Below are 26,181 nucleotides of genomic sequence, written 5' to 3'. Positions count from 1 at the left end.
ACAGTCACCACTGGCAGCCTATAGTGCTTTTCCTGACGCCATGTAGGCAAACTAAACTGGGTTCCAGCAAGTGAAACTTCTTTTGGGTAAATATTTTGGGCCTACTTTTAATATTTCTCTGACAGACTAAGTGGTGGAGATCTGTATATACACAGGTCAGTCTCTCCCTTTTTCTGCTATGTATGTGATGTTACTTTCCTCGTAGAAATAACTGTTTCTCTTAGTCAGTTCTGGATGGGGAATTGGGCTTTCCTTGTTGCTTTTCAGTCAACAAGGAAAGGCGGCTTGCTGAAGAGAGGTGGAGAGGGCCTAGGACATGTCTTCTCCCAGATCGCCTGCTTCTTAGGTGGGGCTGCTATACCTCACCGTGTTTTAGCATCAGAGTATTCAGGTTGGATGGGAGAAGGCAGTGGCACCCCACTCCAGTACTCTTGCCTGGAAAATCCCATGGATGGAGAAGCCTGGTAGGCTGCAGTCCGTGGGGTCCGCTAAGAGTCAGACAGGACTGAGAGACTTCACTTTCACTTTTCACTTTCATGCACTGGAGAAGGAAATGGCAACCTACTCCAGTGTTCTTGCCTGGAGAATCCCAGGGACGGAGGAGCCTGGTGGGCTGCCGTCTATGGGGCTGCACAGAGTCGGACACGACTGAAGTGACTTAGCAGCAGCATTCAGGTTGGATGGTGAAAACTGGCCTCTCTGGATTTCCAATGCTAATAGAAAAGTTTAGATCTAACCTTGTTACTGAAATTGCAACAAAATTGTCAAATTCTAAACTTGTTGCAGGAAAGGGCAAAGTCCTGTGCATGTGCGTGCGCGTGCACACACACACACTCTCTCTCTCTCTTTATATATATATATATGCATACAGTTAATGTATATATATGAAAATATACTATATTTTCATATATATATATATATTCTATTTACAGTGTATTTATGTATACATACATTTTTCATGGGCTTCCCAGGTGGTGCTAGTGGTAAAGAACCTGCCGGCCACTGCAGGAGATGTAAGAGACAAGGTTTTAATCCCTGGGTTGGGAAAATTCCCTGGAGAACCGCAGGCAATCCATTCCAGTATTCTTACCTAAAAACGTAAGCTTAAAGCAGGAAAGAGCAATGCATTATCAGTTCAGTTCAGTCGCTCAGTTGTGTCCGACTCTTTGTGACCCGGTGGACTGCAGCCCGCCAGGCTCCTCTGTCCATGAGATTCTCCAGGCAATGAAAGATCATCGAACCCAAGTCTCCCGCATTGCAGGCGGATTCTTTACCGCCTGAGCCACGAAAGAAGACATTGTGTACTTAGAAACGAAATATATCCTACATAGGCTCCAGTTGGTTGCATCTTTCCTTGATTGACATTTGTGCTCCCTTTTAATGGCAAATTAATTTTAGATAAGGCCATCACAGGGTTTTAAAGTAGAATGAAGGCTCTTTCCTTGACCAGCTTAGGGAGAATTTTGCTACTTTTGAAGAATCCTTTGATGTACCCAAAGCCTGGAGAGACATGATTCCAAACCCACTAAACTTCTTTAAAAGTGTGAAGGGTCTGCTATGAGTTCTCTGATCTGTTAGCGAAGACGGTATCGAGGAGAAGAAAAGGCCACTTTCTCTCCCCAGCGGGACCCATCTGAGCTCCCAGCCTGCTGCTGAGCGACATTATATACGATGAACAGACAGAAGTTTACAGAAAAAAACAGAAAAGAAAAAGTAGCAAGCACCAAGAGGCAGCCGCAGGCGCCAGGGACGCCACGTGATCTGGGGGCGGGGCCTCGCATTCCTCTAGCCAGTGGACGGGACCGGGGGCGGGCCCACGACCCAAGGGGCGGGGCCTGTGCCCGCGCAGCTCTCACCGCGGTCCCCTTATTTGGATCTGCGGGAATGTGGGCTGGAGCGGTCCTGCAGCGGTACCAGCCTCCAGCCTGTCGCCGGGACTGCCCCTGACCCAGGCGCGCCCGCTGCTCGGTGGCAGGAGGGCCGGCGGAGCGCCATGGCCTGCATCCTGAAGGTAACGAATCGCATCTATGGCTCGGACGCGTGGTTGGCCAGCCTCTTGCTGCTCAGAGGCGCGGAGTCAACCGCGGTCCCACCGCATCCTCATCTCAGTTGTCTTTTCCTGGCGTTGATTTTCTTTTTGTTCCTTTGGCAAATGCATATGGAGGGAGATTCAGAAACATGTAGCTGGCACGGCTTCTCTTCCCACCATTCCTGCCTGCTCGCGCCTGCATTGAAGGAACTGCAGACTGTTGGCTCCAGGGGAGAGAAGGGCTGTGTGCCGAATAATGGGGATGGCAGGGAGGGGAGGGGTGCTCCAGCGAATCCCGCGGCCCCGATGCCTGAGGCCTTTCTGAAGCCACGCACAGTAGAGCAAAGGCTGGCCACGGATTATTGGTGCTGAGGAGTAGAGCGCTTTTGAATGGGATGAGAGTGAGCAGAGGGAGTTCTACCTCACATTTGATCATATGAAGACAGAAACTTCTGAGTTTACAGGTAGTCCCTTAGGAATGAGTTTTCTGTGAAATCAGCTAACTCTGTGCCCGAAGTTCCACTTCGGAAGAGTTCACAAGAGGATGTATTTATTAGTAGAGAATTTCAAACCTAACTTTGGCTAAAAAATTTAAACAGTTGAACCTTTCTTTTGCTCACAAACACACAAAATGATTTCACTCCCTCTCAGAGTCTGCTCAGGCGCCCCTTCTTTGTTGAGTTTTCTTTCTCCACGTGTGTTCTTAGCCTGGAGTGAACATCTTTCTAGGTTCACAGCCTTGTAGCATCAGGTGGGAGGACTTGGTGTGAGTGCCTCACTTGAGAACTTTTTATTCCACAGGGAATTTTGTTTATTTTTTCATTCAATTTGTTTGTTTTTTCATTTTTCTGCACTATTGTTTCTACTGGTGCCTAACCTGACTCCTGACTGTATATGAGTCAAAAACATTCACAGCATGAAAGTTTCCTGGGCCTTGACTGGAGAGTGTAAAGGCCTACTCGTTCCAAGTTTGGGGAAGCTGTGTGTGACAGAGGGAAAACACCAGAAATTTGTGTGTGTATACGTGTGTATGTGTGTGTGTGTGTAGGAGCATTTGTTTTTCTGTGGAGTGATTTGAAGCCATCTACTGCTATATTAGTTACCTGAATCCTCTTCCAACATGCCTTGGTGTTAATGATGCAAATAAGAGACTAACCTAGTTTGTTTCCATTTCTTATAGTAAAGGAGATGAGATATTTCCTGTGATTTCTCTGAACTTCCTTTGTTTGATTTCGGAACATTATCTGGGACGTAATGGTAGCAAGATCAAATAATACATTTTTATTATTTACATTCGTACTACAATGTGGGATTTTTACCTTGGAGACTTCTAGCACAAGGACTGAAATATAATATGAGTCATCTCTACTATTTATTGGGTTATTAGCCTAAAGGGAAGTTGAGTGTGACGTTTATTGTTGGCTGTCTTCTTCCCTTTTGATTTCTTCTCTATCTCATCTTGCACATGTTCCAAACATTTTTAAGACATTTTAAGATGAATCTGATCCAACTTTGCCTTTCTAGCCCCTCACACTGACCTCAGACATTTGGGACATATCTGATTGCTCCTTATTTTTTCTCCAGTGAACCAAGCTGGGGTGCAGACAGGTAAACTGCAAAGAGCAAAGGCTTTGGACTCAGAAAGACCTTGGTCTGAACTCAGGCTCTGCCAGATGCTACCGGTGTGACCTTGGACAAGTCACTTAAATCATCTCTGAGTCTCAATTTCCTTAATATAAGACTAAAGTAACAGCACCACAAGGTTGTAATATTCCACAGGGTTGCTGTGGGGATGAAATAATATAAGATATGAAAAATACTTCGTGGAATGGGCCCTAACTTCCCTCATAAATAATAATAACTACAGTGTAATTAACCTTTACTATATCCTCAGCTCATTTCATATAACTGTTATTCTTATGTCAAGCCCTACAAGGTGAGTATCATTGTTTAAAATCCCATTTTACAGATGAGGAAGCAGAGGCTCCTGAGTTTAAGAGATTTATCCAAGGGAACAGGGTTAAGGGCAGGGTGAACCTGGACTTAGATTCAGATCTGCCAGCCTTCTTTATATTTTAACTGTGTCCCTATACCTTCCCATGTGATGACTTTCTAAGTTGCCCTAAAACCATTCAGAATCCTTATCACCTTCGAGAAACAAAGTACCATTGTGCAACGATGGTCTTGATGGCCTGTGGTAGACCTTTTCTCCTTGTCTTTGAAGGGCCATGTGTGGTGCAGTGGACAGTCCATACACCTAGATTCCATGCAGGCTTGATCTCCTGCATATATTAGACAGTCACTGCAACTTGGAACATCAATTTGCCCAAGCTGTAGAATGGCTGACAGGGTTTTATGAGGGTAAGATGATATACTGTTTTTGTTGCTTTTGATGAAATATTTTCTGCCATAACTGGCCCTAGGCTTGCTGTAGGTATCACAAAATGTATAAGCCAATGACTCCATTCTCAATTGGCTTCCAGTATAGTAAGGAGAATAGAAAAGTAAATGAATGTTTATATTACAATGTGAAGAGTAATAGGTCTGTGGAAGGCATAAGAGAGAAGCATGGAGAGAGAAAGCAATGAACCCTCTAATTGGACAATCGGGATGGACTTCTCACTCATATATGATTTGAACTGTAATTTGAAGATTGAATATGATGTAGTGTGATGAAGCTTGTGTTTTAGAAGGATAACTTTTGAGGCAGGGTCAACTTTATTCCGTGGGCAAAATATAGTCTTCTCAACAGAATTTAGAGGTAGATCTTATTTTACATTTTTACATTATGAGAAAACTGAGATACAAAGAGGTGGATTAACCTATCATTATTGCCTAAATAGTGACCCTAAATAGGAATCCTTGACTAGCTAAGAGGAGGAGCCTATACTGTGGCAGCAAATGGTGGTCTTTGGGGGCCATACAGATTATCCACTCAAGGTTTTATGCATAGTAAGAGCCCATTCTGCCCATGTGTAAAGCTGGTTCTCATAATGGAATAATGATTACCTCAATAATCATTTAATTGCAGAATATATACTTACTCTACACTGCATGGACTTTGAAGAAATATGTGGGTTTTGTTTATGGTTCCACCACTTACTGTTTTTGCAACCACTAATAAGTTTCTTGATTTCATTGCCTCAGTTTCTGAAATGGAGATGATCATGCATTCCTCAATGGGTTATTCTACAGGTTAAATGGGAATATCTTCACATTAGTTAGAATAGGCTAGTTTACTGCAGTAAAAAACAGCCTCACGTCTTAGTAGGTTCATTTTTTGCCGTGCTTCTGGTTAGGCAGCTCTTCTGGGGAGCTAGGCCATTGTGAACAAGCAAATAAAGGGCCACTCTCTTTCCATAGGGTGTTTTAAAAGTCTTTGAAATTTGGTAGACAAGGAAGATATTTACTTAGTATTTATTTGGTTATTAGTAAAATAAAACTTTTAAATTTATAAAAGTCATTTGATTTTCTTCTCTTATAAATTACAGATTAGTATTTGCTATAATGAAAACCTATTCATATTTTCTTTAATGATTTCTATCTTTGGGCAGCAGTTACTTTTTGAGAACAGTTTCATGTATACCTTTGATGTTTAATATATATTTAGTGAATTGTATTAAGGTTCTTTTTTTGGATTCTGTGCTGAAATGTACACTGAGTTGACATGTGGACACAGGACACTTCTTTCTGCCTTGGAAAAGATTATGGTTTTGCCAGGTTGCTGAGACTTAGGAACTTGAAGCAGTTAGACAATAGCACAATAGGTGCGTGACTAAGCTACTGTTATCTTCTCTACCTGTCACCTGTCCTTGTATGACATTGATCCTTTTTTGGAGGGCCCTGCTGTGAGACGTGCAGGATCTTAATTCCCTAATCAGGGGTCGAACCCATACCTCCTACAGTGGAATGGAAGCTCAGAGTCTTAACCACTGTACCACCAGGGAAGTCCCTACCTTGATCTTGATTGATGGGAAATTTGATGAGTGTTGATATCCAGTTATGTATGGGCTTGGTGTCTTCTCATTTACTCTTCCCCCACTGCTCTAGACCTAATCCTTCACCATGCTGCATCAATTCTATCTCAGGAAAATCTGTCAACTCTGCACATTATCCTCCATCCCTGTCACCTCTGTCTTGTCCAGAACCTCATATTTGGTCTGTGTTTTGAAATAGTCTCCTTTCCTTCAGGCTCTTCATAAACTCGCCCACCTTCCACATCACTCTCAGATTACTGTGCTGAAGCACAGTGCTCATCAAGCCATTTGTAGGCTTAAATGCTTGTCTTGGTTCCCCAGCCCCTGAAGGAGAAGCCCAGCTATTTAGCTTGGCATTCAGGTTCCTTCCAAATCTAGCCCCTGCCCGCATATCTGGCCTCACTGCCTGCTACTCCCTTACCTATGATCTAGATACTTATCTAGATGAACTCCAAATCTTCAGATATACCTCCTTTCATGGTTCTGTGCCTTTGTAGTATAGTATAGGGGTTGAAGGGGTTTCCTTGGTGGCTCAGATGGTAAAGTGTCTGCCCGCAATGCGGGAGACCCGGGGTTTGATCCCTGGGTTGGGAAAATCCCCTGGAGAAGGAAATGGCAAAAGCATGGTCTCTAATGTCAGACCAACCTATTCCAGCAGGGAAATCTCTAAGCCTCAGTTTCCTCATCTGTGAAATGGGAGCAGAAATAGTGTCTACTTCTTTAGGTTATGAGGAATAAATGAGCTAACTTCTATAGAATAGAACCTGACACATAATAAGTCCTTGATAAGTATTTGCTATTAGTTGTTATCATCCCGGCTGTTTTCACTGCAGGAAATTCTCTCTGCTATCACTTTTCCTCCTCTGACAGAGTTCAACTTATCTTTCAACTCCTATTTCAGTGTCACATCTGCAGTCAAACCCTCCTCTGCCTCAGCAGTCTTCCTTTGTGGCCCCATGGCTTGGTTTTTGTCTCTGTAGTGGACAAGTATTACCCTGTAGTGTAAATTAGCTGTTTATATGCTCAACTCTTTTGTTTTATTATGAATTCATAAAGCCCAGGGACTTTAGTAGGTTGATCAGCTAGTGTTTCCTAAGCATATTGAGGGCTTCCCTGATTTCTCAGTTGGTAAAGAATCTGTCTGCAATGCAGGAGGCCCTGGTTCGGTTCCTGGGTCAGGAAGATCTGCTGGAGAAGGGATAGGTACCCACCCCAGTATTCTTAGGCTACCCTTGTGGCTCAGCTGGTAAAGAATCCACCTGCAATGTGGGAGACCTGGGTTTGATCCCTGGGTTGGGAAGATCCCCTGGAGAAGGGAAGGGCTACCCACTCCAGTATTCTGGCCTGAAGAATTCCATGGACTGTATAGTAAATGAATACTGTTCTTGCTGTAAGTAAGACTATAGACTCAGTGAAAAGAAAGGAATACCTAGGGTATAGGAATATTTGAGTGGTGGTGTTGGTAGTTATGTAATTGAATATTGGGGGCAAGAAAGGTCTTGTCTTATTCAACTTGATATCCATAACAACTAGTCTGACTCTTAGTAAAGAGATTCCTAAATATTGAATGGGCTTCCCAGGTGCTCAGTGGTAAATAATCCACCTGCCAATGAAGGAGACACAGATTCTGTCCCGGGTTGGGAAGATCTCCTGCAGAAGGAAATGACAACCCCCTCTGGTATTTTTGCCTGGGAAATTCCATGGACAGAAGAGCCTGGTGGGCTATAGTCCATGGGGTCATAAAAGAGTTGGATACGATTTAGTGACAAAACAACAACAATAACAAGATATTAACTGTGTAAATGATACAATTTTTTTGAGATGCTAATTAGAGACAACAGTCTAACTTGGCCTCTTCTAGGAATAGCTGAATTCTTTTTAGATATAGCGTGGATTTTTCACTCTAACATAAGCAAGTAGATTGTAGTCTATCAATTAGTTTTCTTAAGTTGCTTCTCAGTTTTGTTTCTTTTAGATCTGTGATTGCTTCTCATATAAAATCTGGAGCCAATTTGAAATCTGGAGGGAGGGAGAACCGAGAACTGGACTTGGACGGAGAAAGAGGAAAGTATAGGAGTGACTTACCTTGTGTTACGATCATTTTGATTCTCTGGGTTAAAAGAAACGATAAAAGCAAAAGCAAAAAACAAACTCCAACTTTCGCAACCATAATTTGTGTTTCTCAAACTGTGAGATGTCAAAGGAAAATAATATGGCTTCACTCAGACTGGACAGCCACAGAAATGTCACAGGTACACAGGTTGTAATCCTGAAACTCTAAGATAACCCCAGCACATAGAATAGACAAGGCACTTTGTTTAATAAATCTGCTTTATGACATTTCTTTCTGCTGCCCAAAGGATGCTGAAGTCTCAGTAGTTGCCCGGCCTCATTTTTAGGCTCATGGTGTCTGAGCAGGTGCTTTTGCAATTTCCATCAGCTTACTTTGGGGAATGAGTTGCTTATGTAAAACTTTGCTCTTTGGATGGATTGAGAACAACAGCAGCATTAACAATTGTTCTCTAGTGAACTCCTAGAGTGTGTTCAGGCTGGGTCCTTGGCTGCCTGCTTTTCATATATCATCTCATGTAAACTTTTACTGGCTTTCCAGGTGGCTCAGTAGTAGAGAATCCACCTGCCAGTGCAGGAGACACAGGAGATGCGGTTTGATACCTGGGATACTGAAGTTCAGAGAAGCTAATTAACTTGTCCCAGGTCATATGGTTAGTAAGTGGTGAAGGTGGGGTTGAACCTGGCTCTGGTTGGTGATGTAATGTGTATTTTACCTTCAGGGCCAATTTGGTGAATGTTCACAGGGGCTTTGAGTCTATTTCACCATCCTCTGAATCTACACAGCTTCCTAACATACTCCTGATGGGGCTCATTTTTAGCTGTGTTATTTTTAGTTATCCCTTCCTCAGAGTTTCCTTTGTGACAGAGGAACTGGAGGATATAGAAGGGCCACAGAGAGTGTGGAAATAAGGTTCTAACTCTGCCTCTAAATTATTAATAGCCTTTTGACCCTGAGCAAGTCTCATGACTACACACCCCCACTTTCCTGAGAAACTCCTGTGTCCCTTTGAAGGTGGGAGTGAAACAGAAGAGTAATAGAGTTGGATTTACTGTTAGGCCAAGCTTCAGGATCTGCCCCCCTCCCACCCCCTCCCCCACCTCAAGGCTCTGAAGAGGTTCTGGCATTTTTGTATTTATAACATTATATTCATTTTCTTAAAGAGAACCACAGATTATATAAGCTTCAGGCTTCCCAACCAAGATCCCCCCTGGAGTGGTGTTGGCATCCAAAAGAGATAAAGCTTGTGAATGTACTTTGAAAAGTAGAATGTGCTGTACACATACTCAAATGATTATTAGTAGTATTAATAATTAGATAACAGCTTGAATCAAGAAAACCTATCTTGGGGACTAGTAAAGAAGAGTTTAGATTTGAGGAAAGCAGAGGAAACCCACTAAGCTTTCCATCAGAGGTCTGGGAAAAGTTATGGTATCTCCTCCCCAGGAGAAAAGTTTTTATCTGTGAGAATTTAACACATACTTATCCCCGAGGGTTGGAGATGGGATAAGTCCTCTGTTTTCTGGATTCAGCAAAAAGTGGAGGAAGGCATTTTTCTAATTGAACAGAGTAGATTTAAACAAGTGTTATCAGGATCCCATTACAGAAAGCTGCAGTTTAGCTCCTAGTTATTAAAAGGCTCATTATTCAGTTTATGGATTAGCCAGATCCTGTTGGTCCCTGGCTACTCTGATCTACACCTTTTATGCGTTTCAATGCCAATTAGCACTCCCACCAGAGCCTGGAAAAGTCAAAGGAGCTAAGCCTCAAATTGGTTCATTCCTTTCCCTGTTAGCAGCTTTGTCAGGGTTTGTCAGCAGGAGGGTAAAGAAAAGGACTCAAATGCGGTGAAGAGATTATCTGTGATTTCACTATTGTTTTCTTTCTTCCTCAGCTGGAGAATTAAAAGTGCACTCTGGTTCTGATTTTAACTTGATTTAAAGTCACTAAATCAGAGATCTTGGCCTAGGGCATCCAGAGACTTCAGTAAACAGCAGCCTCAGGGTAGGTAATATTTTCAGAGAGCCCTTTGTCCACACCCCACATCTCCAGGCCTCTGTTTCATTTCCTGTGAGATGTGGAGGGGTGGGGGCTCACAACTTCTGGTATTTGGGAGACTGGAAACAGTTAACTCCTAAAGAGATTGCTCAGGGGCCAGGAAAAGAGAGTCCTTGTCCTAAGACATTCTAGTGTTTGTGTAAAAAATATGTCTCTCTACATACACATAGTAAATATAAAGAGAAATGGGCACCCACATTTATTCAATCATATCTTAATATGTATTGAGGTTTGAAAACCCTTGTATGTAAGATCCTTTTTTGGAAGGGACTTCTATCTAACATTCAAATCTGTTTCCTAGGGAATTTATTAGCTGTGTGTTTACCAGACACAAAATAAAAGGTTCGGTCAGTTTTGAAAACTCTATTTGCATCTTGCTCTGAAAGATCACGATCACAAGGAAACGAAGTAAAATGTATATGTCCTGCATTGGGAGTGGGTTGTAATGTGGGCTTAAACTGTGCATGTGGAGCTCATCTTAGATTTTAAGGATTGGAGCGAGCAAATGACTATCCTTAGACAATTCCCCTCCTTCGGACAATAGGAGGACATACCTGCGGAGAGCAGGGCTGCGATTCCTGGTATAGTTGTTTGGTGTTCTTGGCCCCAACGGTGTGCCTGACTTTGGAGAAAGAGATGAGAAAGTCTCTCTCTGTAAAGGGTTTGCCTTATCAATCAGGGAAAAGGGTAACCAAGAAAGAAGAGCTGTTTTCTAGGGTGTGGACAGGAAAAAGACCATGTTACGGACTCCAAGTCTGATTCCAGTTTTGTGATGAGTTTGAGTAATGACAATAATACCTTTATTTAATATTCTGCAGCAGTACTATCCAGTAGGAATATAATGCAGGCCACTTAGGTAATTTTTTATTTGTAAGAACCACATTAAAAATAAAGCAAAAAGAAGTAGGCAGAATTTATTTAATAATATATTTTATTTAACCCCAAATATTCAAAACATGTTAATGTTAATTTGGAGTCAATATCAACTTATAAATAAGCTATTTAACTTGTTTCATAAGTCTTCATGTCTGTGTATATTTTGCCATTGCAGCATATTTCAATTTGGATGACAAAGTTTCATCACAAATACTTGATCTCTATTTAGATTTTATAAAATGTTCAGTTTAAAAAGTAGATTCACATGTCTAAGTTGCTCCAAAGATGCATTTAAGCCTTTGATGAGCCCTTAAAATTTCATCTGAAATGGAGTCCTATGCTTTTTCATATCCTGAGCCTGATTGGCCCCCCAGATGTTGAGCAGCTGTGAATTCTCCCAGGAGAGTGCTGCTTTGGTCTTAGTGAGGTAGGGTGAACTGGAGGCTTTGAGGTCAGAGACAGACTTTATGCACTTTTATTTGAATAGTTCCTTTGCTCTAGGAGGGCGGTACACATACGGCAGCAATTTAGACATACAGAATAAACCACAAGTCTTCTTTTAAGTCAAGACGGTAAGGTGATTGGAATTCCTTTGTACAGTTTGCTTATTTTTTGACTGTTTATTTGTGTCTATAAATTCAGCAATATGCTAATAGGTGTACGTCTGGTGGTACTTAGAGTAAATCACTTTGTAAACCTGCAGCGCAGTTTTGCTTGCCTGTACTGAGTTGTACAGCCTGCCCGGCTCTGCCTAGATTTCCTGAATCATAGAGTGTTAGCAATTTTTCACGTGGAGAATGTTTCATTGTCATAATGACAGCAGGTGCCGTTTGTTGAGTACCTTCTCTCTGGCAGACAGCTCGCAGATATTTTACAGATATTTATTATCCCTCAGCAAGATTACAGGATGGGTATTATTACTTTCATCCAACAGATGAGGAAACTCTAGTTCATATTGCATAAAAACTTTGTTAATGCGAGAACATTAGACCAAGGTCCGCAAACTAATAGCCCTTGGGTCAGATCCAGCCTGGTGCCTGTTTATATGTAGTGTGCAAGTTCAGAATGGGTTTTGTGTTCTAAAATGGTTGAAAACAATAAAAAAAAAGAAGATTTAATGATGTGAAAATGTTAAAAAATTCCAATATCGATGTCCTTGAATAAAGTTTTACTGGAATATAGCCATGTTTATTCATGTCTTAGTGTCTTGGTGTGCTTTTGTGCTGTAATGGCAGACTTTAGAAAGCTGACGTGAGAAAGCCACATGTAGACTTTGTGGCTTGCAAAGCCTTAAATATTCACTGTCTTTCTCTTTACAGATAAAGTGTGCAAGCCTATGCTGAACTGTTGAGTTCTTACTGTAAAAGCCAGGGTCAGGGGCAGTCAGGGTACTCACACCTGGGCCTCACATCATGAATATCAGGGATATTTAGTGAATATGAAGCCAAGAACTCCATGTGAAAGAGGAAACTGAAGCCCAGAGAGGATAAGTAACTCCCCAAATTTACACAGTGGGACTGGGATTCAGACTCCAAAGCTTAATCCCTAAGTCCATTGCTTCTCACAGATAAGCTGACCACACTGCTGCTCAGCTTGAACTACAGGACCTCCTGAAGGGCTTTTTACATCAGAGATTTCTAAGCCCCACCCCCAGAGTTTATGATTCCATAGTTCTGGACTGGCATCTAAGAATCTGCATTTCCAGCAAGCCTCCAGGTGATGCTGCTTGATGCCAATCATACTTCATTTAGCCCTATCATACTACATCCTGCTCAATAAATTGCTGCTGAGTTATGAATGGCTTCAAAGCTGTGTGTGTGTTAGTCACTTAGTCGTATCTGACTCTGTGACCCTATGGACTGTAGCTCACCAGGATCCTCTGTCCATGGAATTCTCCAGGCAAGAATACTGGTGTGGGTTGCCATTGCCTTTTTTAGGGGATCTTCCTGTCCCAAGGATTGAACCTGGGTCTCCTGTGTTGACAGGCAGATTCTTTACCATCTGAGCCACCAGGGAAGCCCTCAACTACAAATTTGAGTCAAGTGCATTCTAATGGCCTTTTCAGGCATTGTGATTGTTTGATTTCTGCCTACATTGTTCTCATTAAACTCCAAGCTTTCTGATGCTATGGGACTCAGGCCACCATGAATGTTGAAATGCTTGTGCCTCTGTGTCTGATAGCAAGGGACTGGGTCTGAAATGAATCTGTCACTGGTGCCATGCCTCTTGTATTTCTAGAAACTCTATTTCTTTCAAATCAGTTTCAAAATCAGTTTATGATGATTTATAAACCAGAAATTTGGTTCCTGCTGATTGTATGTCAAGCCCTTTCTCATATTGTGACCCTCGTTTCTCTGTGGCTAACAAGAAGACCTGGGGGTGTAGGAAACAGCTTCTGTAGTCAGATTGTCCTGGCTTTGGTAGTGGAAGTTAATGGGTTAGTGCTAGAGTTCACTTTCTTAATTTTTGACTTAGTCTCATATTTAAAAAGTCATTATTTTAGAATTAGGAATGGGAAAAATGAGGCCTGGTGAAAGATGATAGCTTTTGTTTTTTCCATGTTGATGATTCATAGCCTTGTTTGGGACTTTAATAAGTAACAAAAAGCATTGGAAACTGCTGATTTAATCTCTTATAGGCTTATATTGGCATGAAAAAGAAAATAAATCTCTAAATGTTTGCTTTCTCCTGGATCTCCATTTATGTGCCTTTATTTATTGTGGAGCCCATTTTTCTGATTTTTCCACTTTCACCCTTGGCCTCCTAGCCTGTCCCCAGTACAGGTGTTAAAGAGATCATCATCAAGTACAGCTGGTATCCAGGTATCCATCTGTCTCCTGGGGATTGGTTCCAACACCCATGGAGATACCAAAATCTGAGGATGCTCAAGTCCCTTATATAAAATAGCATCGTATTTGTATATGACCTATGCATGTCTATCCACATGCTTTAAGTCATCTTTCATTGTGTGTTAGTTGCTCAGTCTTGTCTGACTCTTTGGGACTGTAGCCTGTCAGGCTCCTCTGTCGGTGGAATTCTCCAGGCAAGCATACTGGAATGGGTAGCTGTTCCCTTCTCCAGGGGATCTTCCCGACCCAGGGATTGAACTCAGGTTTCCTGCATTGCAGGTGGATTCTTTACCTTCTGAGGCACCAGGGAAGCCCAATCTTTGAATACTGACACTAATACAATGTACATTTTATGTAAAAAGTTGTAAGTACAATGTAAATAGTTGCCAGCACAAGGCAGATCCAAGTTTTTGCTTTTGGAAACTTTCTGTAATTTGGTGGACAGCAGAACTGGGATGAGCAGAAGCCACAGGTGGCAGAAACTGGAAATGGCCAAACTTGGGGACGCAGGAACTTGTGGGTGGCAGAACCTGAGTTCAGCTGGCTGTGTCTAAAGAACCATCATCTCAGCCTTGTAAATCTTCGCTGTACAAGGGAAGCCTTGTGGAACTCTGTTGCCAAGCAAATGAAATATCTTTCAGAGTGAGTTCCCAAGGTAAAAACCGTTCCAATAGGAATTCTACTCCGGGAAACCTGAGTCTTTTCTGTGTGTGTTCAGTCACTGTCGTGTCCAACTCTTTGTGATCTCATGGACCATAGTCCACCAGGCTCCTCTGTCCATGGAATTTTCTAGGCAAGAATACGGAAGTGGGTTGCCATTTCCTCCTCCAGGGGATCTTCCCCTCCAAGGGATCAAACCCTCACCTCCTGCATCTCCTGTATCGCTGTCAGATTCTTTACCGCTGAGCCACCGGGGCTCCTGGTGTAGACTCAGTGGTGTGGCATTGATGACAGCCGATGGATGTCATCCCACACACCTTTGCCATGGCCTAGTGGCTGACTTTGCTACTACTTTGCTCTTTCATTACTGACTTTCTCCACCTTGTCCTCCTTTCTTTCTCCCTAGTTCTTGAAGAAAATTCAAGATACTGCTGAAAATTCTCCAGTAGTAACAGGTACCTGAACCAACGACACCTTATGATGTTTTCTTGTTTATTCTTTACATTCTTTCAGTTGGGAGTTAGAAAATCTCTCTCTCTTGTACCCTGGTTTATGTCACTTAATTATTTGCTCCTTGGCAGGTTTAATATTTATTTAATTCTGCTTGCTGTTTAACCATAGCGACCTGGTTGATGACTTGAGCTGAACCAAGATTTCTACATGTGACTTATAACTTACTGATAAATTGGGGTTTGTTTTTTTCTCATCCATTTTGTACCTCGATATTCAAATTTTACTTAAAGAAATGACATCTGAACCAAATACCACTCTAGAGTTCTGTATTGGAACAATTGTAATTCACTATATATTTTTCCAGATTTGTATAGGTTAAAGGGATCTGTGTTTGACCTTTCCCGATCCCTCTTTTCTTCCATGAAGAGGAAGTTTATTACCAAGCAGTTAGAGAGAAGTAAGTCAAGTACTGTGGGTAAGAGGTGAGGCAAAGGGAATGAAGATAAAACAGAAGCTGAAGATTTTAATTTTTTTCAAAATTATGGCCTGTATGAATAATAGTAACTGTAACAATAATCTACCTTTGTTGTTGTTCAGTTGCTAAGTCGTGTCCAACTCTTTGGGACCCCATGGAGTGCAGCATGCCAGGCTTTCCTGTCCTTCACCATCTCCTGGAGTTCGCTCAAACTGCATTGAGTTGGTGATGCCATCTAACCATCTTATCGTCTGTTGTCCCCTTTTCCTTCTGCCTTGTCTTTCCCTGCATCAGAGTCTTTTCCAATGAGTCAGCTTTACTGAGTGCTTACAGTTACTGTGTTGGGGCTTTATAGCTTTGTATTATCTCATTTAATTCTTTCAATCTTATAAGATAGGTATTATTGTACATTTCCCATATAGATGGGGAAATTGAAGGTTGGAGAGGTTTACTTAAGCTAAGTGACCTCCCCAAGATTGTACCCTTATTAAAGGAGAAGGTAGAATTTGAATTCAGGACTTCGGTCAAAGAAAATATTCCTATAGTCATACATGAGCAAACCTATTTGAAATTTGCCCACAGTAATTTAATAACCTAATGAATAAAATAACATCAGTATGCATTTTCTGGGCACTTTATGGTAGACACTGTGTTTAAGGAATATATATGGTTTCCTTTAATATTCAAAAGTCCTATTAGAAAAATACTATTATTATCATATCTGTTTTACTTGGGAGGAAATACTGATGCTTGCAGAAAACTTTAGTTCTTTGCCCCAGGTTCTTTGGCTAGTGAGTGTAAAATTTGTGTGAACATGTTATTTTATAATTATTTGTATTAATTAGCATTTACTATATGCAGTAAGGGCCAGGCACTGTTCTCAGCACTTTAGACTTATTGTGTCATTTAATTCCTATTTTTCAGATAAGGAAACCAAGGCCCAGAGTGGTTAGGTAAGGTCACCAAGCTGCTTTTGGCAGTAGTGAGAACTGAACCCAGGCAGTTTGGCTCTGGTGTCCGTATACGTACCAAGCGTGCACCAGACTACAGATCTCTCCGCCTCCCCTCCCCTTGCCCCCCGGCCCACACTTTGGTGTTCTACCTCCTAATGCAGAGAATCACCTAAGACTATTGAAATCCATTCTGATATAAAATCAACCCACTTCAAAGGAGCTTGTGGAGATTTTTAAAAACTTTCTTGATTATTGACTGGATAAACTAAACTAAAAAATATATTTTTTGAGGTGTTTTATTTTATGCCTTTGAAGAATTTTGATTCAGATACCTTTAGAAGAGCCACTCGATCAAGTCAGACCTGGTGGCATTAGTTTCCAAGTGGAGGTGGAATTTCTCAATGAGCATGGGACTGTCATTTTGACTAGACGAGGGATACATGAGACTGTCATTCTGACTAGATGAGCGTTGCCAGGCAATTTTTCCTCTTGACTGGTCTCCTTGTCCTTCCTTCTTCACCTTTTTCCTGGAATAACTCCACAGGGAAACCAAAGTGATTTTTAAAAGGTAAATCAGGTCATGTCAGTTTCCTTATCTAAACTTTTTGGTGGCTTTCCATTTCATTTTGGATAACAACTCCTTTCCAAAGCTCACAAGTGCGCATGACCTTGCTCCTGCGTCTTTTTGAGAAATCACCTACATCTTGGTCCCCTGATTATTTTCATTCCATCCAGTTCTTGGACCATGCCAAGTTCCTCTGTGCTTCAGAACCTTTGAGCTGTTATCCCCCTGCCTGCCATACTTTGGGCCCAGGTTCTCCTTGAAGCTATTTCTTCCTACCTTTCATGCCCTTAGTTAAAGTTTACTGCTTTGGACAGGCCTTTGCTGATTTATATCAATGAAATATAACTTCATGGTATTCCCTATTATGCTTCCCTATTTATTGTATATTTAACATTTTCTTAATATATGAATACATGCATATTTGTTTGTTTACCTGTCAGTCAAAAAACTGAAAGGGCAGAAATCATGGTTATTTTGTTGATCACTGTATGCCTAGCATCTAGCATAGTATAGTCAAGAAAAGAAATGAATGATTTAATGAATTAATTTCAGGCAAAAAAGAATTGTAGGTGCAAAGATATGGTGGCATGAAGGAACAGGTCATTTTGGGGAACAGTGAAAAGTTGTGGATGACTGTCACCAAGTTGGTTTTGGGAGCCGGAGGAAATGATATAGTTGGAGTCAGATCGTGAGTGGTCATGTTGGTCCTACCAAGTAGTGTGGACTTTTATCCTTTAGAAATGGGGAAACTAATGGGATTTAAATAGATCATTAAGTGTGGTAGAGATATTGGATCAGAGAGAATATTTTATTGTCTTATTTTAGAATACTTCAAGTCCTTGAAATGACTCTGGTCATTGTCCTTCATATTTGGAAATTACTTGTCCCAATTATGATTTTGCTACAATGATTACACAGGCAGAATTTCAAATAGAATGCTGGAAATAAAAATGTGCCAAAGATGTAAGTGTGCTTGTTTATAGCAGAGCTTGGAGTTTTATCCATGAAATAAGAAAAAGCCAATAACAGAATTAAACTAAACATTTTATACAAATAAATTATCGGTTGTTCAGGTTGTTGAACTTTCTGTTTAATGAAGGAATCTTAGATTTGGACATTATCTTGGGTTGTTTAAACTCTGTGTGGTAGAGCTGACTCATGTTCAGTTGACACTACTGCTCTTAAGGAGGATGTTAGGTCATTCTACCCTGTGGGTCATTATGTAGCAACAGTCTTCCAGCCCTGCCTTGGAAGGACAGTAATACTGTCCTGGCAGCAGTTGTTATGTACTGAGCACCTGCCGCATGACAGGCACTGAGCTAATCACCTTACATTATGTGGGAGAAACTTTCCAGCATCTGTTTGAGGTGTTTGTATTCCCATTTTACAGATGGAGAAACAGGCCTAGGAAAGTTGAGTAAATCTCCCAAGTAGTGAAGTGAAGGGATTAAATTCAGATTTGTGTGACTCAGAATGCCCTGCTTTTAACTCTTGGCTTTCCTACCTCTAAAGGAGACAATCATATAGGACTTTTGATGAAACATAACTATACTTCAAAAGAGCTTTTGAAAATAATTTTGATCTGAGTTAAACTGAATATAAAAAAGTCAAGGAATTCCAAAATAATTTTTTGATTGGAAGAACTTTTAAACTAGTTTACACTTTGGCAGACATTTATTTAAAACTCTTAGCTCAATTGAGCCCTAAGTTGAGCAGATACTTGAACAGAATCTTGATGAATAAGCATGAGTATTATCAGGCAAACTAGCTGGGATGGCTACATTTTATTCATCTGGGCATCCCACCAGATGTCTCCTCTTCTTCATCACTCTGGAATCAGTTCTTTGCATAGCAGCTAGAAGGAACTTTAAAAAATGCATATAAGATGATTTTATTTCCTTGCCTGACTGATCATATTCTGGGAGAAAATATTTACAAATCATATGTCTGATTGGTTAGTACCCAAAATGTGTAAAGAACTCATTCAACTCAATAGCACAGCAAACAAAAACAAACAATCCAATTAAAAAATGGGCAGAGGATCTGAATATTTTTCCAAAAAAGACATTTAAATGGCCAACAGGTACACGGAAAGGTGCTCAACATCACTAATCATGAGGAAATACAAATTGAAACAGTCATAAGGTATCACCTCATACCCGTTAGAATGGCTCTTATCAAAAAGATAAGAAATCACAAATGTTGGCAAGGACAGGGGGAAAAAACCCCTATGCACTGCAGCCACTGTGAAACATAGTTTAGCTGTTCCTCAAAAAATTTAAAAAAGTACCCTATGATCCAGTGATCCATGTCTGGGTATTTATCCATAGGAAATGAAAATACTGACTTGAAAAGATATCTGCACCTGTGTTCATTGAAGCATTATTGACATTTGACATTGCTTGTTCCAAATATGGTAGTCTTAATGATTATACAGCCGGAATTTCTACTAGAAGGGTGTAAGATAAAATGGCATTTTTGTCCCTGGGTGTGGTACAATCAGTTACATTTAAGATACATGTTCCCTGAAGTCAAGGAGCTAGACCAGGATCTTGTACTGGATCCATTTTGTGTGTTCATGCTTTAACGGCAGTGTGACATCTGGGAAATCTTTAAACTTTGGATAAGCAAATACACCAGTTCATTTGAAAGTGATAATAAAACTAAAATATTATTGGCAGATGAAGCTGCTGAAATCTTCATTTAGCCTGGGCAGTCATAAGTTTTCAGTTCAGTTCAGTTGCTCAATTGTGTCTGACTCTTTGCGACCCCATGGACTGCAGCACTCCAGGCTTCCCTGTCCATCACCAACTTCTAGAGCTTGCTCAGATTTGTGTTCATTGAGTCAGTGATTCCATCCAACCATCTCATCCTCTGTCATCCGCTTATCCTCCTGCCTTCAATATTTCCCAGCATCAGGGTCTTTTCCAATGAGTCAGTTTTTCGCATCAGATGGCCAAAATATTGGAGCTTCAGCTTCAGGATCAGTCCTTCCAATGAATATTCAGGACTGATTTCCTTTAGGATCGACTGGTTTGATCTCCTTGCAGTCTAAGGGACTCTCAAGAGTCTTCTCCAACACCACAGTTCAATAGCATTAATTCTTCAGCTTTCTTTATAGTGCTCAGCTTTCTTTATAGTCCAACTCTCACATCTATACATGACTACTGGGAAAACCTTAGCTTTGACTAGACAGACCTTTGTTGGCAAAGTAATGTCTCAGCCTTTTAATATGCTGTCATATTAAAATATTAAATATGACCATAGGTTGGTCATAGCTTTTATTCCAAGGAGAAATCATCTTTCAATTTCATGGCTGCACTCACCATCTACAGTGATTTTGGAGCCCCCAAAATAAAATCTGTCACTGTTTCCACTGTTTCCCCATCTATTTGCCATGAAGTGATGCGACCAGATGCCATGATAATAGTTTTTTCAATGTTGAGTTTTAAGCCAACTTTTTCATACTCCTCTTTCACTTTCATCAAGAGGCTCTTTAATTCTTCTTCACTTTCTGCTGTAAGGGTGGTGTCATCTGCATATCTGAGGTTATTGATATTTCTCCTGGCAATTTTGATTCCACCTGTGTTTCATCCAGCCTGGCATTTCTCATGATGTACTCTGCATATAAGTTAAATAAGCAGAGCCTTTAGAGCCTTTAGGAAATAGAAGATATTAAGAAGAGGTAGCAAGAATAAACAGAAGAACTATACAAAAAAGATCTTCATGACCCAGATAATCACAATGGTATGATCATTCACCTAGAGCCAGACATCCTGGAATGTGAAGTCAAGTGGGCCTTAGAAAGCATCACTACGATCAAAGCTAGTGGATGTGATGGAAATCTAGTTGAGCTATTTCAAATCCTAAAAGATGATGCTGTGAAAATGCTGCACTCAATATGCCAGCAAATTTGGAAAACTCAGCAGTGGTCACAGGACTGGAAAAGGTCAGTTTTCATTCTAATCCCAAAGAAAGGCAATGCCAAAGAATGCTCAAACTACCACACAATTGCACTCATCTCACATGCTAGTAAAGTAATGCTCAAAATTCTCCAAGCCAGGCTTAACCAATATGTGAACCGTGAACTTCCAGATGTTCAAACTGGTTTTAGAAAAGGCAGAGGAACCAGAGATCAAATTGCCAACATCCGCTGGATCATGGAAAAAGCAAGAGAGTTCCAGAAAAACATCTATTTCTGCTTTATTGACTATGCCAAAGCCTTTGTGTGGATCACAATAAACTGTGGAAAATTCATCAAGAGATGGGAATACCAGACCACCTGACCTGCCTCTTGAGAAATCTGTATGCAGGTCAGGAAGCAACAGTTAGAACTGGACCTGGAACAACAGACTGGTTCCAAATAGGAAAAGGAGTATATCAAGGCTGTATATTGTCACCCTGCTTATTTAACTTATATGCGGAGTACATCATGAGAAATTTTGGTCTGGAGGAAGCACAAGCTGGAATCAAGATTGCCGGGAGAAATATCAATCGCCTCAGATATGCAGATGACACCACCCTTATGGCAGAAAGTGAAGAAGAACTAAAAAGCCTTTGGATAAAAGTGAAAGAGAAGAGTGAAAAAGTTGGTTAAAGCTCAACATTCAGAAAACTAAGATCATGGCATCTGGTCCCATCACTTCATGGCAAATAGATAGGGAAACAGTGGTAGACTTTATTTTTTGGGCTCCAAAATCACTGCAGATGGTGACTGCAGCCATGAAATTAAAAGATGTTTACTCCTTGGAAGAAAACTTATGACCAGTCTAGACAGTATATTAAAAGGCAGAGACATTACTTTGCCAAGAAAGGTCTGTCTAGTCAAAGCTATGGTTTTTCCAGTGGTCATGTATGGATGTGAGAGTTGGACTATAAAGAAAGCTGAGCACCGAAGAATTGATGCCTTAGAACTGTGGTATTGGAGAAGACTCTTGAGAGTCCCTTGGACTCCAAGGAGATCCAACCAGTGAATCCTAAAGGAAATCAGTCCTGAATATTCATGGAAAGACTGATGTTGAAGCTGAAACTGCAATCCTTTGGCTACCTGATGCGAAGAACTGACTCTTTTGAAAAGACCCTGATGTTGGGAAAGATTGAAGGCGCGAGGATAAGGGGACGACAGAGGATGAGATGGTTGGATGACATACCGACTCAGTGGATATGATTTTGGGTAAACTCCAGGAGTTCGTGATGGACAGGGAAGCCTGGTGTGCTGCAGTCCATGGGGTTGTTAAGAGTCGGAGATGACTGAGCGACTGAACTGAACTGAACTGAACTTAGAGCCCTTACAACATTGACTCTTTTGAGCCCTTAAGGCTTTGATGTACAGTTCAGCTTCTTTCTGATACTGGTGAACAATGAGTGCTTGTAATCTTAAACTGTAATTTTGGATGAGTAAGTTACTTCTGGCCCATTGCCCATTAAATGTCTGCTGTTTCCTGGACCTGCCTTAGAGTGTGGTTTCATATTACTGCCTTTGAGGCACCTGTTTATATAGTAATACTGAGCTCCAGGGCCTTCCCTGGTGGCTCAGATGGTAAAGAATTTGCCTGCAATGCAGAAGACCCAGGTTCCATCCCTGGGTTGGTTGGACCCCTGGAAAAGGAAATGGCAACCCACTCCAGTCTTCTTGCCTGGAGAATTCCATGGACAGAGGAACCTAATGGTCCATGGGTTCTCAAAGATTTGGATAGAACTGAGTGATTGAACTGAACTGACTGAACTGAGTGAATGATACACACACACTGAGCTCCAGACATCAAAGTAAGCTCCACATATGTATATGTGTTAGTGAAAGCTTTAGTATATCTGTGATTCTGTTTTGTAGTCTCCATATGAATTGGTATTGTTGATGAGGAAATGTGGATTTAGAGAAATTGCTTGAGGTCAAAGAGTTAGTGGATCTAGGACCAGGGACTCCAACACAGTTCCAACTCCAAAACCCATGCTCTTAATGCCAGCCCTGTCCAAGATGTAAGGTTGCCCTTAAGACAGATCAGGATATAGGGAGGAACAGAGGGAGATCTCCTTTCCTATATATTGCAAATAAAAATGTCTTTCAAGCCATTTTGTCTAAAGCTGATCTTTCTGTCTTGGATTCATTTCTCTGATTAGAGATGCTTTGTTTTGCCTAATAAATATCGGAGGCATCAGTCTTGTAAACTCAATCAGAGTTAAATAAAGAAATCTGCTGTTTCAAGAATTAGTTAATCCCTTGGTAAAGAATATTAATATTGAATTTACTATTCATTATTAAATTCAAATACTATTCATTAATACTGAATATTAATGCCTTAGTTATTCTGTTTTATAACGTGACTCAAAAAAGTAACAATGGCAAAAGCTGATATTTTTTGACATGTACCAGGTTGTCTTATAAGCACTTTTCTCTTATATGGGATTTTCTAATTTGATCCTCACAACAACTCTGTGAGGTGGGTGCTATTATTGTGTCAATTTTCCAGAAGAGGAAACTGAGACACATAGAGGCTAGATGAAGGGACAGCTTCATGGCGTATGACATGTATGATCACAAAGCCTCATGTTGGAAGGGCCCACACTTGATTGAACGCTCTGCAATTGCTGTCTAAAAATTCTTCATAATTTTGAACAAAGGGCCTCACGTTTTAATTTTGTGCAGGGTCCTGCAAATTATACAGTTGCTTCTGCCTAGATGAACTGTCCAAGGTCACTCAGTGGTCAGTGGCAGAGTTGGCATTCAAACCCAGAGTGCCTGGCCTTAAGCTGACACGATTCCATTTACATTCTCTAGTTTTCCATATCTCATATTTATAAAGCAAGGTCCCCCCCTCCACCACCTTTTTCTTTGGGGCTGTCTTCAGAGGCAGGTGGTTTGATTCATCTTTGTTGAATTCTTTGGATTTAAACTTTGTTGGGCTGAGTATCTGATACATACAATTTCCCAGTTAGGTTTATAGAAGAGCAGTAGGGAAGATCTGAAGATACGGCAAGAATTGTATATCCTTGCCGTAGTGAAAAAATCATAGCCTAAAAATAAATAGAAGTAACGAGGAATTACTGTAACATATTTGTTTTGTATTAATAGTTTTCCTTGGTCAGGAGAACCGAAAAGAAAAAGAAAGCCCGGGTGTATATGAAAGGCAAGCCATCCCTTAGCAATGCTTATCTGCATGCGATGCTCTGTGGACTAGCAACACTTAATTACCCCATACAGTTTTATGGACTGTTTTATGAGAAGCTACTTTCATGGACTGCTTTAAAGGGAAATAGAGAAAGACTGAAGAGGATTTCTATCAATTTGGTAAAAATTCTGCCTCCATGATCTATGCCTAGACCCTGAGACTACCTGAATTCCCCTCTCAACATTTCTTGAAAACTTTCTGTGAAGAGGTAGAGGCCAATGAGACACCAGGACTTGAAGATGGAAAAAAAGAGTGACTTTGCATAGTCACCTTAGGGTACCTGGGGCTACAACAGAGGCAGGCATCAGCCACAGGAGTCCCAGGAAAGCAGTTGACAAAGTTAAAAGTATAGGAAGCTCAGGGGGACTATCCAGGTGGAGAAGTGAGAGAGTGTTCTAGACAGAGGGAACAGTAAGAACAAAATCATGGAGGTGAAGGAGAAAATAGGGTGAACTGCAAGTATTTGGCCTTGGCTGGAGTGGTAGAGGTGATTTTGGACAGGTAGGTGAAGACCAAATATTGATGAAGTTTGTATGGTAAGTTAAGGAGTGTGGATTTATAGCCCAAGGTATTAGGGATGATAATGATAATAGCCAACAATGACTGAGGGCTTCTTCATAAATTATAACTCTCCATGTGGTTGCTGGTAACATGTGTGCCTGCTTGAGTGATGTGTGTGCGCACTCCTTGGTCATTTTTAGTACATGAGATGACTGGGCACTCAGGTCAGTTAGGTCCTCACTGTACTATTTACAGCCCTTGGATCTGGGAGCAGGCAGCAAATGTTCTTGAACCTTTGTTTCAATCTCTAAATCATGTCTGGCTTACTAATAACTGTTGGCAGGAGCAACATGAAGTAAGACCGCATACTTTGGATAGACACAGTTCATTGTGTAAATTGTCTCTAGTGTAAGAAATTTTATTTACTACTGGTACTTTACTTTTGGGAGGAGTATCATTCATGGCAACTTTATGTATCATTTCAAAGCTGGTGAGTTCTGGGTTCTAGAGGTAGACTGTAGTTAATTAGTTGCTTTTCACAAAGACTGGGTGAGTCATTGATAACAGTTTCCTTCAGGCAGTGGGTCAGAGTTCTCACTAGTGTGACCTTGGGCATGTCACTTAACCTCTCTGAGCTGCAGTTTCCTTTTGGAAAATGAAGACAAAGCTGCCTACTTATAAGGACTATTGTGAAGAAGAATAAATGAGATATTGGACGTAAAGTGCTTGACACATAGCAGGTGTTAAATGGTACATAGTATTATTTTTTATTCCTGAAAAAAAAGGAGTGATTCAATGTTGCGTGTTAGAAGAGTAGGGCACGGAGTGTAAGAGGTGTTGATATACTCTTCTTCTCTTGCTTGTCCCCTCCTCCCCACATCTCCAATCTTTTCCTCCCCTCAAGGTGGAATGAAATTGGATGTCTCATAAATATGGTGCAGCCTTTGTTAGAGTGCCCTCAGACATGCCCTTCTAACATTTGGACAAATGAATCAAAACATGAACAGCCAAGGGAGATTGGGTTGAATTTTCTAACTGCTCATCCCCTCATGAGTGAGCTGGGTTAGTGCCAACACTGCCTGGTGAACTCAGCCCAGACAGATTGAAGGAGCTGGCACTGCTGGGAGAGGGCTCAGTTACCTAGGAAACATTTACCTGTGCTGACAACAGAGGGGCCCTCCCCGCCACCTGACTCGTGCAGACGTGTATCAAGTTATGCGGAGATGGAAAGAAACAATTTTCTCTTGAAATGAGGTGGATGCAGGCATTAATTTCTTTTGAATGGCAGCTAATATTTTGTTTTCAGAGAAGCAGGATAAAGCTTAAACTTTAACTTCTGGCTAAAAATACTCAGCTTGTGAACCTGGCAAGGCCTCTTAAGGGAAAAGAAAAAACAGTCCTGGCACTGGATTGTTAGGCTTCCTGTCTTTCAGCAGCTTATTGCATTTATTTTACTGCTTTGGGGGATTAGAAAATAGTCTCCAAAGGCCATTTCTTTAATGACTTGGAATATTAATGTGGAAAATCCGCTTGTTGGATAATACAGTG

General features: G+C 41.1%; 1 protein-coding gene across 2 annotated transcripts in view; it reads left to right on the top strand.

Annotated features, from left to right (window-relative positions):
- Positions 1 to 1,840: 1,840 nt before the first annotated feature.
- The window catches only part of ST6GALNAC3 (ST6 N-acetylgalactosaminide alpha-2,6-sialyltransferase 3), a 629,047-nt gene continuing 604,706 nt past the window's right edge, over positions 1,841 to 26,181 (top strand). For both annotated transcript variants that reach the window (XM_070367847.1, XM_070367846.1), the window contains exon 1: positions 1,841 to 2,011. In XM_070367847.1, coding sequence (XP_070223948.1) covers positions 1,994 to 2,011 — 18 coding nt within the window. In that variant the 5' untranslated portion in view covers positions 1,841 to 1,993. The remainder of the gene's footprint in view (positions 2,012 to 26,181) is intronic.

Source organism: Bos mutus, chromosome 3 (genome assembly GCF_027580195.1).
Source record: "Bos mutus isolate GX-2022 chromosome 3, NWIPB_WYAK_1.1, whole genome shotgun sequence".
Lineage (NCBI taxonomy): Eukaryota > Metazoa > Chordata > Mammalia > Artiodactyla > Bovidae > Bos > Bos mutus.
This window is presented reverse-complemented; position numbering and strand designations above follow the sequence as displayed.